We start from the raw sequence: 17630 nt of genomic DNA, 5'->3' as shown, positions 1-17630 counted from the left end.
CAACACAGACTGTTCTGCAGGTTTCATGCTGGCTCTTGAGCTTTTATGTTCTGGTGATTTATGGGGCAATGGGAGGTGGGAAGACAAGGCTTTGCATCAGACTAGTGGGGAGATAGCATTAGAAAAGACTGCCGTGCACCTTCCGTTTGTTGTGGACATCCATACAATAAATATTTAGTTGGAAATTCTGAAAGAACATGCAGTCCATAAGTTCCACAAAATGATTCCTAGTGTGCAATAACAAACCTTCTCCCTACTTACTCCCACAATTAAATTTATGATTTGGAGACGGGGGAAGTCCTTCCTATTTGTTGTGTTAGGTAGCTGCAGAAAAAGCATAGTGCAAACAAACACCAATTCGTTCCCCTTTCAAAGCTGGGAAACTTTTAAAGAAAGTTCCTGAAGAATATGTACTAGTGGTGGTTAGATGGTCTTTTTCCAAAGTGTGGAACATGACCCAGTAGTGTTGCTCTGCAGCAAAAACAGCATCACAAAGTTGGGCATCATCTAAAAGGGTTTACTAGGAAACAACCAGACAGACAAGGACCTATTTAGTTGGGGTCCGGTGAACTAGCTGGATTAAATTAAGGAAGAATATTGGAGTGGTAATGGATATACTGATGACATGCCTGGAAGTTAATGTGATTTTGTCAACTTCTGACATTTTAATAAGATTCCTATACACGATATTTAATTTAAAGCTTCAGTTTCTGTATACCATCTGGAGACAAGCGCTTCCGTGAGATCTTTAGTTTTTGACTTAAGTAATTCTGTTTCTCACCTTCATGTGCCTACAGAAGAAAAAGCATGCAAGCATGACTTAAGCACGTGTTAAAAGTTTAAAGATAGAATTTTAAAAATGCTTCTAGGATTTTTGGACCAGTCACTTTACTGCTTGGCAAGTTTGACTTGTTTTTTTAACATTGGACATCGGCGACAAACATCAGACCTCACGGTAGAGGTTGATACTGGTTTTGTGCAGAATGCATAGCCCTGTAGTTTGTAGTATATGTAGCTGTATTAGCAGTATGGTTCTAATTTTCGGAAATGTGTTGAGCACTTGCTGGCACACGGCCGTATCTGAGATCAAAGCTGAGCCTTTGGCTTCTGACTAAAGTAGGATTCGGTCTTTGTAGCTCAGGAACTTCCTGAGCTGATGGTATGTCAAAATGGCAGGAAAATGCAGTGGCTAATGGTTAGTCTTATATTAAAGGTAATTTTTATTTGGCACACTGTAAGCAATACGGTAATTGGTGACTTAGAAAGACATTGTAAAGAAAATAACACTTTTCACTATGCAAGGCCTCTTTGAAGAAAGGGCTTTGATGATTCCATTGGGATGGAAAGGAGGTGGTTAATGTTTAGTCTAGTGCTTTATCTTACATAGAAAAATAAATTACCAGTTTTCAACACAGAGGAACGTTTACAGGGATATATGCTAAGGGTAGCTGTTGCTTGATGTAATAAATAGTCATAACTGGGTGAACAAGGTGAAACATGATTCTGAAAATGGCACAAATCATTTGGCTTTGTTAAGAGAAAAGATGGCTGAGAAATCTAACAGCAAAATAAGAGGATGGCACAATGGGAGGCAAAATTCAGTAGTGACAGATGGTTTCTCATTTGCATTGGCAAGAGTTGTTTAAATTGCTAATAAATATTGCTGAGGTCTATTTGTTGATAAAATCAAGGCAGAGCTATAGTCAATGAAAATGTATGTGAGATGCTAGAGCTGTATTATGCAATTAACCTGTCGAACACAATGCGACAAGATATCATTTAACCCTGGAGTCTAGAAGGAATCAAGAAAGGCTCAATGATGAGTACCTAATCGATTACACATTTCATGGAATGTTAATATTCACTTCTGTCCTATAGAGTGCCTAGAGTGAATCGCTAATGTAGAGGGAAAGGGAAGGAGGTGTTTCCACAGATGGGTATTTTCTACTCCGACGTTTCATACAGATACTGACAATCTTCTGAGATTGTGGAATGGTCAAGTCATTGGGCTGATGCAGTATGATTATTTTAAGTCAGGGACAACAAAATCTACCTCTATGCATATTGGTGTGTCGGAAATCAGTAAGATTTTTTGATTGTTTTGGGCCGTGTTGTCAAATGTATGAGTTAGATTAATGATAAGAGGTAAGAAACTTGAAATATTACAAAATTAATTGCAAAAAATGCACAAATATTATATTAATAATAAATACTAGTTTACAAATATGATAAGAAAACCCTATTAGAGAAAGGGTCCTGTGTAAATACAGTTGTATTTTCTCTCCAAATTGAAATTGAAAAATTGAAAAGACAGTATTAATTATTTGTGTCTATACAGATGTCTTATAGTTTTCAGTTACTATAGTAGGACCCTGTGCCTTAGTTAGTGAATCACTATAGATTATTTTAGGAAACTAAGAATTACGTTGTCCAACCTAGAAATAAGTTAGTAGGGTAGAGCAATATTATGTGGGATTTTTGCTTCACAGTTTTCTTACTTTACTATATATTCTTAATGTCGTGTCCTGTCTCCAATTATAAATTGACTGCGTTTTGTCATCCTAACTTAAATACATCTTGATTGCTAACTTCACACTTTTTTGTTTTGTTTTGTTTTCCAGTTTAAAAGAATGCTTAACCGGGAGCTAACCCACCTATCTGAAATGAGCAGGTCTGGCAATCAGGTCTCAGAATATATATCGAACACATTCTTAGGTAAGACTGCGATGGGAGTTACCTTTTTTGCCTTTTTATTTATTCTCTCTCTGGGCTGTGATAGATCTTAAAACCAAGTAGCTTTCCATATTAATTTCTGTTTTCAGAAACTGTACGTTTAGTGTCTCATTGTTCAGTGTTTGAGCAGAGAGATCATGTTAGATCCATTTCCCTATTTTTTTTTTTAGTTTGTGTATGTGGTTTCCCTGTGTGTGCAATTACAGATAAATATTTGTGTACATATTTTCATATAACATTACAACTACTATATTGCTACCATGTTACGAAACGAATATATAATGAATTAATTATTTATTAAAAATAATTCTTCCACTCTTTTTCCTGTATGAAAGTTACTGCGAAGAGTATCTCCAGTGCTTGTGTGGAGGCACACAAGCACAAATAACGTCATAAAATCTCATAGTAAATAGTCCTGATGCTTTGGTATTCCCTAACTGTATTTGAGCGGGTGGATAAATATCACTAAGTCAAAGTGTGAGCAGATTGCTGCCAGGAGAATTTGTGTGGCTCAAGAGCTTGGCATGGTGGGATGTGAGCATTAAAAAAAGCCCAACAGAATATTACAAAGAGTATGGTTCCTGCTCTATGGCTTTTCAGAAGGAAGTGTATCTATCTTCTGCTAAAACTGGTGAAAATGAATAAAACTTGGTTTCATGCTGTTGATTTTAAACGTGAAGATAAGATGATATACAAATCTCAAACATGTTTTGAGCAAAACACCATTGATAGATAAAGGCAGGGTGCATAAAGGAAGGCACAGCAGAATACACCTACATTAGGATAACAAGTACTTTAAAAAGTGCCCGTCATACATGTTAAGATACGTCTTCTTTTATTTGTGTGAGATACCATAGCTGGTGCTTTTTGTGTTTTTTGAAAGAAGCGGGTTTTTTTTTTCAAGTACATGTTACCCTGCTTGTCACCATATCCTAAATGGATCACTTAATGTGTCTGTTCAGTTTACCCACGATTGCAATAGCATGCCTGAGCGCTGCGGCACAGTGGGGTTTCAGACAATAAGAAAAGGATGAGCCTGTGTCGTGGAGAAGCAGTATTGCACAGCTTCAGGAGCCCTGAAAGTCGTCATGTACAGTTTCCTGAGAAGATGACCCAGTTAGGCTGAAAAGACTGAGATACCAGTTTCTGCCTGCTTTTACTTGGAAACTTTAGGCTTGTTTTGACAGGCTAAGGAAATGCATCCTCAGCCTTTCACATCAGACCTCAGCCTTGAGCAGAAAGAGAGCTGGAAAGGCAATTGCTTCTAAGTTACTGAGTAATGGGTACTGTTTTCTGACTACATAAAAAACTATGATACTTCAAATTGTAGGAACACAACGGGGAAAACACCTTATGTACAGAATATTGCTTTGAGTATTTTCAAAATATGCAGCTAAGTGTATAGGTTCTAAGCAACAATGTGAAGAGGGAAAACATTCTTTCCATAAAAAAATTTAATGAGATAATTTTTTAAATACAGAATCTGTCTCCTGAATGTCTACAGACTTTCTCACATATGAAAGGAACATGTCATGAGAAAACAGTTTCTCTGTTCTTCGTATTCTTAAAACAAACAAGAAAAAGGACTGTATTCCCAAGTAGGGCTATGTGACATGTATGAAGTTATTCATAATGACAACAAATATATTCCTTGTGTAAGAATTAAGGCTCCTACATTGAGTATAATAATATACAAGGTTTTTATTTTTCAGTGTCATTAACCTGTTTGCCTATGAACAGAAAATGTAAGAGACCCTCGCAGTGAGTGTAGCACAGCCAGGGTCAAAATGGCAAACTGTCTTTTCTGGATGTTCAGATGGGCACAGGATCCTCTGCCCTCTGTGCTCATAGTTACAAAAGCAGAGGCAGTCCCATGGAATTCCTCTGGAGATCTAAAGTTGTTCAGACAGACACTTCCTTTCACTTGAGTTGGTCTGACAGCTCAGCTTGCGAACCTCGCTTTGATGGGTCTAAACTTTGTGCATATGACTGAAATCATAAACATCAAAGCACGAACACGAGTCACTGCTCCTCATCTGTTGTTGGTTTGCACCAGTCAAGAGCTGCAGCGCTCTTCCCTCCCCCTTTTCTTGATTGTCCACATGTGGAGAGTGGTGAAGGGTGGCAGGGGCAGTTGGGGAACTCGGTGCCCCAGGCTAAAGCTTGGTGACATTTCCACAATTTCTTCTTTGCTGTGATTGGTTTGGAATTTGAGGTGTCCAGTCAATGCGGCTGCTAAAGGGTAATTAAAAACGAAAGAAATGGAAAAAAGAAAGTGAAGAAGCAAACACAATAACAATCTGGTCATTAGAAACTGACTTGCTACCCTCCTCTGTTTTCAGTGTCTTAATTGAAAATTACTATTGCAGGAAGGAAAAAATAGACATATGTTTTAAAGAGCCCAAATGTTCTTTCCTTTTTTTTTTTTTTTAAATGCCTTTTGCTCCAAGGTGCTTTATAAATTGTAGTTTTTGCTAGGCTTCTATGTTAGAAACATCTGTTATGGACTTTCCTTGTTTTGCTGGAATATTCTTTGAGGACTAGAAAAGGTGCAGGTACATTTCAATAAAGAAGAGAAAATTTGGAGGCAATCATTAAAACTCTATGTTGAGGTATAGTATGGATAAAACCAACAAAAATTAATGCAAATTCCAAGCAATTTTGGCAGGAGAGTCCTTTGTTGCACTAACTTGGTTTCTTTGGGGACTACAGATATCTGCAGTGCTCCACACCCCCACACTGTTTCTGCAGTAGTCAGCTTGGAATTGCCTAAATATACTTCACTCTCAAAGTTTTGCTGGCACATACATTGATGAGGTATATGAAGTGATGCCACTGATACTGCTATAGAAGCAAAAGCCCACAGCCAAATGTTGGGTTTTAGCATCAGTCCCTTTGTTGGTATTACTTACTCTGGTTGGGAGGTGCAGAAGTGCACTGCATTGCTGGCATGAAGTGCCTCTGCATCCAAAGCACTTGTAGATGTGGCTGGCAAAAGGCTTTCTGAGTTGTACAGAGTCTTAACGCAAACAGGACCAGTCCCCAAGAACTAGGTCCTTCGAGTCCTGAAAATGTTTTTTAAAGAAATACATGAGATACTGTTTTGATTATTTTTGAAATGCAAGTTCAGAAACCATGTATCCTGAAAAAAAAGACATTTTAAGTTTTCTTGCGAAAAGGAAATTTAACTTTCTGTTCGGTTGTAATAACGTTTTTATAATGAAAGGCTTGACCCTCCCTACAGTGCTAGAGGTGTAGGAGAAATGGAAATCAGGCAGTCACAAGTTACATTTAAAGCCAGTTCAGAAATAATGAAGCAATTTGTAAAATAGGGGTCTGCTCATACTGAGGTATAGGTCTATGTTTATCTTTTCATGGTTTTACTGCTTTTGATATGAAGTATCTGTTACAAAATCTCCAAACATAAAAATAAAAAAAAGTTTTGTTAAGAATTACAATATCTATAAGATGCAACTCAACATTGAATTTTGTAATATTTGTAATTCCTTTAAAAATTGCTCTCTTTCTTCATTCCTTTGAAGATAAACAACATGAAGTTGAAATCCCCTCTCCAACACAGAAAGAGAAAGAGAAAAAGAAGAGGCCAATGTCCCAGATCAGTGGAGTCAAAAAACTGATGCACAGCTCCAGCCTAACTAATTCCAGCATTCCCAGATTTGGAGTGAAAACAGACCAAGAAGATGTTCTTGCCAAGGTATAGAATATGTAAATCCTTGAATTTAAACTATTGAATTAAAATGGAGGGTGGACTTGTCAGTATTATTCCGTTCTTTGCTTATAACCATTAATTTCAAGCTGTAGCTCTAAAGGCTGGTCTCACCTCAAATAATATAAATTTGGTGAAATGGAAGAATAACAAGTAAAAACAGAATCAGGCCTTAAGGGTTAATTTCTGCATGACCAGGATTTCATCTGGAGATGGAATATAAATTATCATTTGTGTATGCATTAATGAAGCTGCTTATTCATAAATACTATCTGAAGAGTGAAGAGCAAACGTACCACATACTGTCACAGGAATGAAAATGTATAGCAGTCCTATGTTTTTTGAAAATGCACTACTGGTATATAGCATTAAAGCTATCCTTCCAGGCCCTGTCTTTAGCTGTACCATTTTACGTACATCGTTTCTGGGTTTGGTTTTAATGACATTTCCTTTGATTTTTGTACCAGCAGCTAACTACTTGGCAATAACCTAAAACTGGTGTAAAGTGATTGCTCATTCAACTTTCGCGGTTTACCTTTTGAAATATGCCTATCCTTATGTTTTCAGGAATCTCCCCCTTTATTTGAAGAGTGTTTCTGAGAACCAGGGAGACAGCAGCAGAACCACAGCATCTCTAGAGGTTTCCTCCTCACTGAACTGTGCTGTCACTGGGCAGTGAGATAGCAAAGTGTGTCAAGCAATCCTCTTAAGAGGCACGCTTTCCTCCGTAGCGAATTAAAAGCCAAGAAGTTGGGAGCTGCAAATTCAAATTTTGCAAGATTAGTGGCAGCAGCTTAGCTTTTCCCCTTCCAGAGTTTAGTATATAACTTTCACAGCAGCAAGGTTTGGACCTTCCTGAGTCTGTTGTAGCTGTTTCAATCAAAAATTGCTGGAATCTGTGTGTTGGGTTTCAACGTGTTTGTTGCTTGATTCTGCTCTAGGAACTAGAAGATGTGAACAAATGGGGCCTTCAGGTTTTCAGAGTAGCAGAGTTATCTGGAAACAGACCTTTGACAGTCATCATGCACACCATTTTTCAGGCAAGTAGCAGCAGCTGTGCTGGCTTTTTATTATCTTAGGGATTATTCTGTGCTTTGCAATATTAATTTTTTCTCTTTTCCTTTTCTAGGAACGGGACTTGTTGAAAACATTTAAGATTCCAGTAGATACTTTAATAACTTACTTGATGACCCTAGAAGACCATTACCACGCGGATGTGGCATATCACAATAACATACATGCTGCAGATGTTGTTCAGTCAACCCATGTCCTGCTGTCAACCCCGGCATTAGAGGTAAACCATGCTGAGGTGGGAAAGAGGCAGGCATGAGAGAAAGGGACATACTAAGGTTCTTCTAAACTAAATATTAAAGTTCTTAGATTCTGCAATATTTTTAAAAGAAATCTTAACACTTCTTTCATAAATTCTGGTCTTCTAAAGATATTTTGTGAGGATCAAAGCTTATTTACATGTAAATATTGTGGAGAAAATGTCGTGGTGTCTTTCAAGTCATGCAGATTTGTGCTGTCCTAACCTTTTTCATTGTAACGAAATGCATAACTTGTTTCCACTGTCTCATTATTAATACCACATTCTGTTCTGTCATTCTTTCCCGTGTGGGATTCTCACTAACAATAACTAGTGGAATTGTTTAGGAAAGATAGTGATAAAATGGGATTCCCTCAATAAGACCTTTTGGGGTTTTGTTGTTTGTGGTTTTTTTTTCCTGGTGCATATTTGTTCTGGTCCTGAAAGCCTACATTTGTGGTTGTTTCAGAGGCAGAGTGGAACATGTGTTAAATTTTCACTGGACTATCTCATTTTTTTTTTTCATAAATATTTCAAAATTATTTTGAAAAAAAAAATAACATTTCATATGTTCTCTGAGGAGTTCTTCTGTTGAAAGTGCTTAAATCTCTGAAGTTGAAGGAAGTGGAAGAAAGATGGAGATTACTTTCCCTTTTCTAAGCATAATTCAGGTCTTAGTAAATTGTTGGAGAAAGGCAGATAAAGCAAGCAGTTGAAATGTTAGTAGTTCAAAAGGATTTACCCTCATTTTCAAGGAGGGCTGCATTTTGACTCATTTTCATAATGACCATTCTTTCATGTTAGTGAATGCTTCAGCTTTACCTTCTTCCTAAAAAGAGGGCTGTAAGTGGACCTTAAGACTGTTGGCAGGTCTTGATCCTCAAAGACTCAGGAATTCTCTTGGGAAAGGTTTTCTGTATCTCAAGAAGAAAGATCTGATTATATTGCTAAATCACCACTGGCTTCACCAAATGGCTGAACTGGTCATCAGTAGCATTTTCATGTTTTTTTCCAGATCAGCTGTTTTTCATGGCCTCGTTCTCAGCAAAGCTTTGACCAGTAAAATAGCAGTGTCTGCCCAGTGCCACTGCAGACCTACGCACTTCTGAGATATTCTTGATCAATTATGAAAGCAATTATATAATGTGGTGCTTGTGACAACAGTGGACTGGGCTCAGTGACATGCCAGGTCCATTGCAGTCCTATCTTCCTAATAATCTCATACAGAAGAAAAATCAGGAAATGTTAAGTAAGATGCCTTGTAGTCTGTTACCATTTCCTGTAGCGTCATTTAGGAGATGTGCGTCTTTCAAGTATAGGACAGAACATAGGAGTCAGGCTGAAATTTTTAAGTTCAGTTTGTGCTATAGGTTAGAACCCTGTACTTAATGATCCAATCTGTGCTTAATGATTTAACGAAAGTGGATTTATTTACAGACCGAAGCTGAAAAAACTTCAGTCGTTACAGAATTTAGTGATGCTGCCAGTGTGAAGTAAGGATTGTTTTACTTTGGCCAAACTTGGAATATTTATGAAATTCTACATAACTGATGATTTTACAAAAGGTGATGATAGCCTATGTGTAAAATCTCCTGAGATCCCTGATACATTTCAAATGTGTTTTGCTTGTTCAAATCTAGATTCAAAGTGGAGTCCTTTTTGTTAAAAACACTTTTTCATTGGTTACTGATTGTCATTTCTGTTTCATTATTTTCTAGGCAGTGTTCACTGATTTGGAGATTCTTGCAGCAATTTTTGCCAGTGCAATACATGATGTAGATCACCCTGGGGTTTCAAACCAGTTTCTTATCAACACAAGTAAGTTTGATGTTCAGTGGTTTTCTCAAAAATTTGCTGCAAGATCTGCACGTGGCACCTGAAAAATACATAGTTCATTCCTTGTTTGCTTCTATCTGTAACTTTTCTCAGTAAATAGATAGGTGTTTGTATTTTAAACTGGATATTATTTTGCATTTCTTGTAACTTTAGAAATAATTTACACAGTAATTCTTTCTAGAAGATACTAAGACATGAGCTATAAACCCGGCACTGTTTCAATGTATCAGATGTGATTTCTCCTGGAAATTAGTTGGTTTACGTTAAATACATAAAGTTGTAGGAGAGAAATGAAGGAAAATTAAATAAAAATCAAAAGAAGGAAGACAACAGTTTATGTGTTTATGGTGGTAGCATATGATATGACCAAGGATAGCCATACATTTTTAAGAAATTCAGAAAACAAGTTTCTTTTCAGCAAACAGACTGGTAGGCCCATCTCTGTCTCTCCCAGGCTGCCGTACTTCGTTTCTGATCTTTGTATACTCATGCCTCCTGGACTGTCTATCCCTGCAGGCTATGGCAAACCTCTTTTTTGTTTTGTTTTGGTTTTTTTTTTGTTTTTTTTGCTCTGTGTGTGTGTGAGTCACTGGCACTTCATGGGTGGAGGAAAAAAGCCCTAATGAAATGAGACCTTAATGTTGTCTCCAAATTTAAAACCCAGTGTACTTGTTCTGCATTCCTCAAGGCTGTTCTCTGCAGCATTGCATGAATCTCTCCCCCCTCTCTATTACTCTCCTAGGAGGAAAACACTATTAGCTTTGTTGAACCCGATGAAGACATATTTACTGAATGGCTTTGTTGCCCCAGTGTAACCTGCTTTGATTTCAGAGGTGTATGTTACTGTTATAAGTGGGTAGCACATTGTAGGTCACTGCTAGTTCCGTCACACGATGTTACTTCTTTTGTCATCTGACAGCTTCTCCTTTTATGATAACTGACCCAGGAGTACAAAAATTGAAATAATAGTAATAATCCACGCAATATGAAGAAAAAGCTACGGAAATGGAAATATACCTAGGGTTGTGTATTTGACCCATCTGGTTGCACATTTGTAGGTACTGTCATTCCTGCACTTGGGTGAATCTATTGCACTGGTGCTAAAATAGCATGACCCCAAATCAGCAGTATAGTTTGAAGAAGGGAGCTCCTCTTCTGACTCATTGCTTTTGTACATTCAAAGAAGACCTCCACTCCAGTTTAGCCTGCATCTAATTTTATTTGCCTTAACGGCCTGAGCGCCACCCGATAGTCAAATTCAATTTGATGACTCATCTGCATGGAGGAGGATTGACTCTAGATTTCTGGTGGTTTATTGGTAGCCAGTGCAGTTCAGCAGTCTGGTATAGGAAGAGAGTGAATCAAGCTCTGTGCACAAAACAGTGTGTAACACCTAAATTCTTAAGAGTGGGCATATATAAGTAAAGTTTTTATTTGTTTGTTTAATCAGAAAATGAGCATCAGGATATATTGGTGGCTCTGAGGTGCTATGGGGAAACCGCCAAATTGTTCAGGTTTAAGCAGGGTGACTGGATAGTTGAAGGTACCAGTAGTGGTACATAAAGCTTTCACTTTTAAGCAGACAGTGGAAATTCAGATGAGTTAGGAGTGATTCTGATGCTGCTTTTTAGTGGCTTAGAAGAAATGTCTTGTTTTTCTCAATTCAGCTTTTGATAGAGGAGGCTGCCATGTCAGTCAAGTAACATCACTAACCGGAGCTGCTGTTGCCAAGATGAAAGAGACAAAGGGATTTTATCCCTTTTGAGTTCTTCTCTGTACAAGGAAGAAACTGTAGGGACAGAGACAAAGACCATCTAATTTAGGTCTCTCAAATCCTAGATTTTCCTAACCTCTAGAAGATCATTTGCTTCCACCTAGTTTTGTTTTCCAGTGAACCTTAAAATGTATTAACATTTCACTAAGAAGTGTAAAAATACATTTTAACAAGCATAATAGACTTACGGTTACTTAAAGTATGTACATATTTGCCATATTTCAGCTTATTCTTTATAATTATGTACACATTATATTTCTGAATATTATTTCCCTATTTAAGGGTTTAAAGTCCATTACACAGCTGTCTAAAAATCTATCCCTCTTGAATGCTGTTGAAGAACAAACATGAATTGCATAAGCATCAGAGGAGATGCTTATTTGATCACTGTAAGTCTGTCCTTCCAGATGCTCTTGAAGCCAATAATGTGTTACAGAGATTACCAAGGGGGAAGTTTTTTTCCATTTCCACCTCCATTACAAAGTTGAGCACATTTTAGCTCTGTCTGTAGCTCCAGCCCTTCCAAAGTATTTTGGCAATGTTGAGCGTTTTGCAGTTGGGGCTCATCAGAAGGCTGTTTGAAAGGAAAATAAACTACTGCCTGCCTTCTTTGTAAGAAAAATAACAAGTAAGCAAGCTTTGTGAATGTTCTGTGAAAGATGAAAGAGAGATGAGCTGACAAATGCTCTCTTTTTCCTTTTCCTGTTATGGTTTTGCTGCCATTGGGTTAAGAAAAGGTAGAGGAAGGGTTTCCTGATTCAAAAGATCGATGTACTCATGACAGGAGAGGAAGACAGCAGGAGAATGGATAATGAGACTAATGAAATCTGAAGAGCAGAGCTTTTATAGGCACCCCATTGAGCCAGAGGGATTTTAAAACAAAGCTGCTGTAAAAGATAAAGAGGACAAAGAGTAGAATAGACTGACATACGGTTAGATTTAGGATAAAACAGCTGTAATAAATAGAAGTTAATACCACACATGACAAGTGTGATTGCCTAAAAAGTATTCATTTTTATGGCAGATTCATTTGCAGGCTGTGTCTTAAAACATACACAAGCTGACTGTGGTATCCCCAGGTAGAAGCTAAAGCTGTGCAGAAGTAACTGCTTTTATTTGTCAGAGCTGACTATGTGCTTTCGCACAGACATTGCTAGGATGGGGGGGAGGTGTTAATCTCACAGCTGTATGGAGTGGCCGAATTAAGGATAATTCTGTTGGAGAAGGCAGCATTATGGCATCAGGCATTGACCAAGCTTATAATGTGTTACAGGCGGGGCCACTGCTTGCATTTTCAAACACGACCTTCCAAGAAAAAGATCAGAAATGTAACTGTTACTATCCTACCAGACTCCTCTCAAAATACGCAATTGTTATTGACTGATGACCTGTAGACCTAATTGGCTAGGCATCTGAGTGCCTTAGCTAAGTGCAGAAGGAAGTGGTTTGAAAATCAAGATGTGTGCTTCCTACCTGACCTGCAGCAAAGCCTCAGCTGGGTATTCCCAGGTCTAAGTGCTGGGTAGCTGCAACTCGACTTCAACAATGGAATTTTAGTAGTTGTGATGGAGAGAGGCATGAGAGGAGAACACATCAGAGTGTGTTTTAGTTTAGGTGTGTTTATGCATATAATATTTTCCATGTGACCTCACGCAGGTATGAAAATGCATTCTGAAAAATTCTTTCCTTGTCTTTTTTCTAACTTGCCACTCTAGGCACGTGTACATGCTTCACTGCAAAGTGTGTTCTTTATTTTCCTCAACATACTTTGCCTTGATTTGTTAAGATGTTCAGTCATTAATTCTGTAACTTTTGATACTGTGTGAACTACAGGAACTCTTTCTAAAAGTTCATCTGTGAATCTTGTTATGAATGTAATGAATTTGAAAAAGCTTAAGGGATTTGGTAGAAGCACAGGCTTTAGTAACGTTCTGTCCTGCAATTCTTTTTGCAGATTCTGAACTTGCCTTGATGTACAATGACTCATCAGTACTGGAGAATCATCACTTAGCTGTGGGCTTCAAGCTGCTGCAGGAAGAAAATTGTGACATTTTCCAGAATTTGACCAAAAAACAGAGGCAGTCATTGAGGAAAATGGTCATTGACATTGTGAGTTTTGTTGAGAGTCCCTCTTTCATAGTGCTAGCAGATTGAATAATAAAGCACAGAAGCATTTTCTGATAAATTACATGTCATTCAACCCATAACCAATGAAGTAAAAGTTTGAAGTTCTATTGTGTCTTAGCCAAACGTGAATAGTGGGTTCTTTTCGGTTTCAATAACCTTCTATACCTTTTTAGAAGGTATACAACCCTGCTTCAAGCTGGTTTTGTGCTGGCATATATGCCATTTCACCATGACAGAAATTTACTGCTGAATTGTTGATCAGTTTAGGGTGATCAGATCATTCTTAACAACCATTTTGTCATATTCTTAAAATAACCAAAATGAAAACTTACTATTTGGGACACTAATGACTTACAGGACTCAGACTTTTGTAGTATATTCAGACACAGGACTTACGGTTTACCCTCAGAATTGTTTGTGTGTTCAAAGATTTTTTTTTAAAAGTCAGTAGAATAATTTATGTAATATTCATTTATTTGTTTCTTTCAAGGTACTTGCAACAGACATGTCTAAGCATATGAATCTATTGGCTGATTTAAAAACTATGGTTGAAACCAAAAAAGTGACCAGTTCTGGTGTCCTACTTCTTGATAACTATTCAGACAGGATTCAGGTAAGAAAAATCATCTGCAAACCATCACTGGTAATACTTACATCCTTAATAACATTGACCTGCCCATTGTCCAGCATGGGTTAGATCAGCTGTCCATTCTCACACCATGACTACTACCTTCCCTCTACTCCCTCTTGTGATTCCTAGCTGTGACATACTCTGTTAGGTACTGGGTGACTCTCTGAGAGAGTAGTGAAGTGCTAGAGTACTTCTGCACAAAGTGAAGCTTCGGCCTTCCCTTCAAATTATCAGCACCTGATTGGTCTTTCTCAAAGATTCTTCTGTCCCCTGTATAGGCAGAAGCAGCAGAAGCAAGGTAATTCATGGCTGTTAGTGCAAGTGTGAAAAACACCCAATCGCATACGTTTTTGCTGTTTAGAATACATCTTGCACTACATGTATTTTCAAGATTCTGTTTCACAGCCACCAAAAGTGTAAATGGAAAAGGAGCTGGTTTTCTCCAGTGTAATAACATCGCAAGCGTTCAATCTGTTTTAGGTTCTTCAGAATATGGTGCACTGTGCAGATCTAAGCAATCCAACCAAGCCACTCCATCTCTACCGCCAATGGACAGACAGAATCATGGAGGAATTCTTCCGTCAGGGAGATCGGGAAAGAGAGAGAGGAATGGAGATAAGTCCCATGTGTGATAAGCACAATGCATCTGTAGAAAAATCACAGGTAATTGATTTGAGTAGGCAGTTAAATAACATAGTATGACATTTTAACAGAAAAGGATGGTCCGTAGCTGTGTTTTGACTCATTCCTGAATGCACTATTTTCTTTTTTTCCCTCCTAGTTAACTAATTCAGCTCCTGAGTAGTAAGTGAGGGGAGCTGAAATTTTTATTGTGAAAACGTAGTGCATGGCAGTGTGTTTGCTGAAGGGATTCCGTTGCTGTTGTGACCTGGATTATGGCATGCATGTCAAAAGAGAGTATTGTGCAGCTGCTCATGAGGGTTTCCTTCAAAAGCAGAACTAAATACAGAGCAGCTCTTTGGCTCACTAGATGCAGTGGAGCTGTTTGGAATGAACAGTTCATTTGAAACCAAATTCTTTCCAAGTCCTTATCCAACATCCTGAATCAGACTTTTGAAATGTACAAGACCCTGTTTACTACATAAAACAGCATGGTTTCCTTTCGGCTACCTTTGAGGGGAGTGCATCTCGTGTCTCTTACTAGCGTTATATTTCTCATACTTTGTGACTTACGGGCATAGTTGCTTATTTCTTTGTGAGTAAGAGCTTATCCTAATTTTGTATTTTTTGAAACAGGTGGGTTTTATAGACTACATTGTTCACCCTCTATGGGAGACGTGGGCAGATCTTGTTCATCCAGATGCCCAGGATATCTTAGATACACTGGAGGACAATCGAGAATGGTACCAGAGCACAATCCCTCAAAGTCCCTCTCCTGCACCTGATGATCAGGAAGAGGGTAGGCAGGGCCAAACTGAAAAATTCCAGTTTGAACTAACGCTGGAGGAAGATGGTGAGTCAGACACCGAAAAGGACAGTGGAAGTCAAGTAGAAGAAGACACCAGCTGCAGTGACTCCAAGACTCTTTGCACCCAAGATTCAGAATCCACTGAAATTCCTCTTGATGAGCAAGTAGGGGAAGAAGTAGAAGAGGAGGAGAACCAAACAGAACCTTGTGTGGTAGAAGACCATTCTCCTGACACATAACGGTGAAGATGCAGTCTCCTTCTCTCTTGCCCTCTCTCTTCTCCTCTTTCTCTCTGTGTTTTTGGGGATTTTTTTGTTTGCTTTTTTTTTGTTGTTCGTATTAGGTAGTGGTTTCCAACGTGTATGTCATATGCTACAACCATGGTCACAACTCACTGTCATCTGCCAGGACGTTTGTTGATCAAAACTGACTTTGATGACTCAGTTTGGCACTCAGGAATATTGTAACCAGAATTTTCACCTCCATGGCACCAGAAAGCAGGGGGAAGAACATCCATAAACTACGTTTTAATAAGCTGTCCATTTGGCAGATTCGATTAAATAAAGCAAAGGGTTTTCAGAGGAGTACCACCTGCCAACCGAATGCTGGTTTGCTTTGACAGTTTTTGAATTCATTGTATTTCATAAGCAAAGCATTGGATAATGTTCATCATGGGAGGAAACAGACAGAAAATAAACTGAGGTTCCTACTGGAAAACAAATGCACATAAATGATGGGACACAACATGATTCTGTTACCAATAGGAAGATGAGCTGTGGAAATTGCATAATTTTCTAATTTCAAGTCTTCCTGAAACGTGACTGAAAAAAGTGTGACCCAGTGGGTTGCACTAGCCTCTGCATTTTGTATAATACGTAAATGAGAGATCTTTTGTAGAGCTTACTTTTATTATTAAATGTACCAAGGTATTATATTTAAAGAAAAACACTTTCAGACTTCATCTGCCACTGGTTATTTTTTTCCAAAGAGTAACTTGCAAGTTTCCAGTGCAAATCTGTGCTACACTGGATAATACTTCTAGGTTTTTTTCCTTTCCTTCCTTTTTTTTTTTTTCACCTTAGAATCTCATGGTAATATTGAGCTGTAAAAGTCTATTATTTTATATATTAGTGAGTTTCACGAATATCCTTTATGTTATGTAAAACAGTATGATAGTTTTTTTGTTTATTTGTTTTTCATCACAATTTTCCCAAACATATTAGAGGAACTTACGCTGTGCTTTTGCCCTCATAGTGCCCTAATTCTGCCAATTCTGTCTTAGTACAAGAAGTGGTCCCAGTGAAACGAACTGGGACCACTAAGATTAGGATTTGCAGGAGTAGAGCCCATTAGAAAGGTAATGAATTGTCATCTTAATACAAAAGCAGCTCTTCTGCTATATTAATAAAACTCATCCATCTGAAACATGGTTTCCAGACCATTTTTGGCTGGGAGCTATTAGATGACTGCTAATAGAACAGGCTATTAGAATCAGAACAGGCTAATACGATGTATGGAATATTTGTTCTGGCGAAAAAAGCATTAGTGTAATATTTCCAATTTTGACTCTTAAAAACTTTTTATCCGTGTCAGCTATCTAGTTAAACCATTTGCTCATCTGAGATGTGTACAACACAAAAATAATGATTAGCATTATTTTTTCATGTCTTTGTTGCAAGAGCCAGGTCAGTCTTGTCTTTTTTGTGTTTTTAAGTAAACGAGCAATGCATCACGAGAGTTGTAGTTTACTCCACATTATTTCAATCTCAGATCTTTTCATCCTTTATCCAGCTTGTGCTGAGGGAATCCTGGTTTTCAGTTTGATTGGTACTGAAACCTTCTGTAACTTGGAAAGTTAAAGAGTGGTAGGAGTTCGTATTTGTTATTTACCAGCCCTGTTGTTTAGTCACCGGAAAGAAGAAGGAATTTTACTTCCTCCACTTTACTCTTTGTTAAAATTGTAGTTTTGAGCATAGGAGGTGGGAAATAGCTTCCTAGGGAAGCTAGCAGACTCCCACTCTGTAAAATTCTGGTAAAATGATAATATCAAAATGATTTCTTAAC

The 17630-nt window shown here is 38.0% G+C and overlaps 1 protein-coding gene across 5 annotated transcripts in view; it reads left to right on the top strand.

Moving 5' to 3' along the window:
- Nucleotides 1-16497, top strand: part of PDE4D (phosphodiesterase 4D, cAMP-specific) — a 370935-nt gene extending 354438 nt beyond the window's left edge. For all 5 annotated transcript variants that reach the window (XM_009894268.1, XM_009894269.1, XM_009894272.1 and 2 more), the window contains 9 exons: nucleotides 2622-2715; nucleotides 6276-6448; nucleotides 7402-7500; nucleotides 7590-7754; nucleotides 9488-9587; nucleotides 13334-13488; nucleotides 13997-14119; nucleotides 14618-14800; nucleotides 15395-16497. In XM_009894268.1, the coding sequence (XP_009892570.1) occupies nucleotides 2622-2715; nucleotides 6276-6448; nucleotides 7402-7500; nucleotides 7590-7754; nucleotides 9488-9587; nucleotides 13334-13488; nucleotides 13997-14119; nucleotides 14618-14800; nucleotides 15395-15805 (1503 nt within the window). In that variant the 3' untranslated portion in view covers nucleotides 15806-16497. The remainder of the gene's footprint in view (nucleotides 1-2621; nucleotides 2716-6275; nucleotides 6449-7401; nucleotides 7501-7589; nucleotides 7755-9487; nucleotides 9588-13333; nucleotides 13489-13996; nucleotides 14120-14617; nucleotides 14801-15394) is intronic.
- Nucleotides 16498-17630: the final 1133 nt, after the last annotated feature.

Source organism: Charadrius vociferus, unplaced genomic scaffold (genome assembly GCF_000708025.1).
Source record: "Charadrius vociferus isolate BGI_N301 unplaced genomic scaffold, ASM70802v2 scaffold731, whole genome shotgun sequence".
In the NCBI taxonomy this organism is placed as follows: Eukaryota; Metazoa; Chordata; class Aves; order Charadriiformes; family Charadriidae; genus Charadrius; species Charadrius vociferus.
This window is presented reverse-complemented; position numbering and strand designations above follow the sequence as displayed.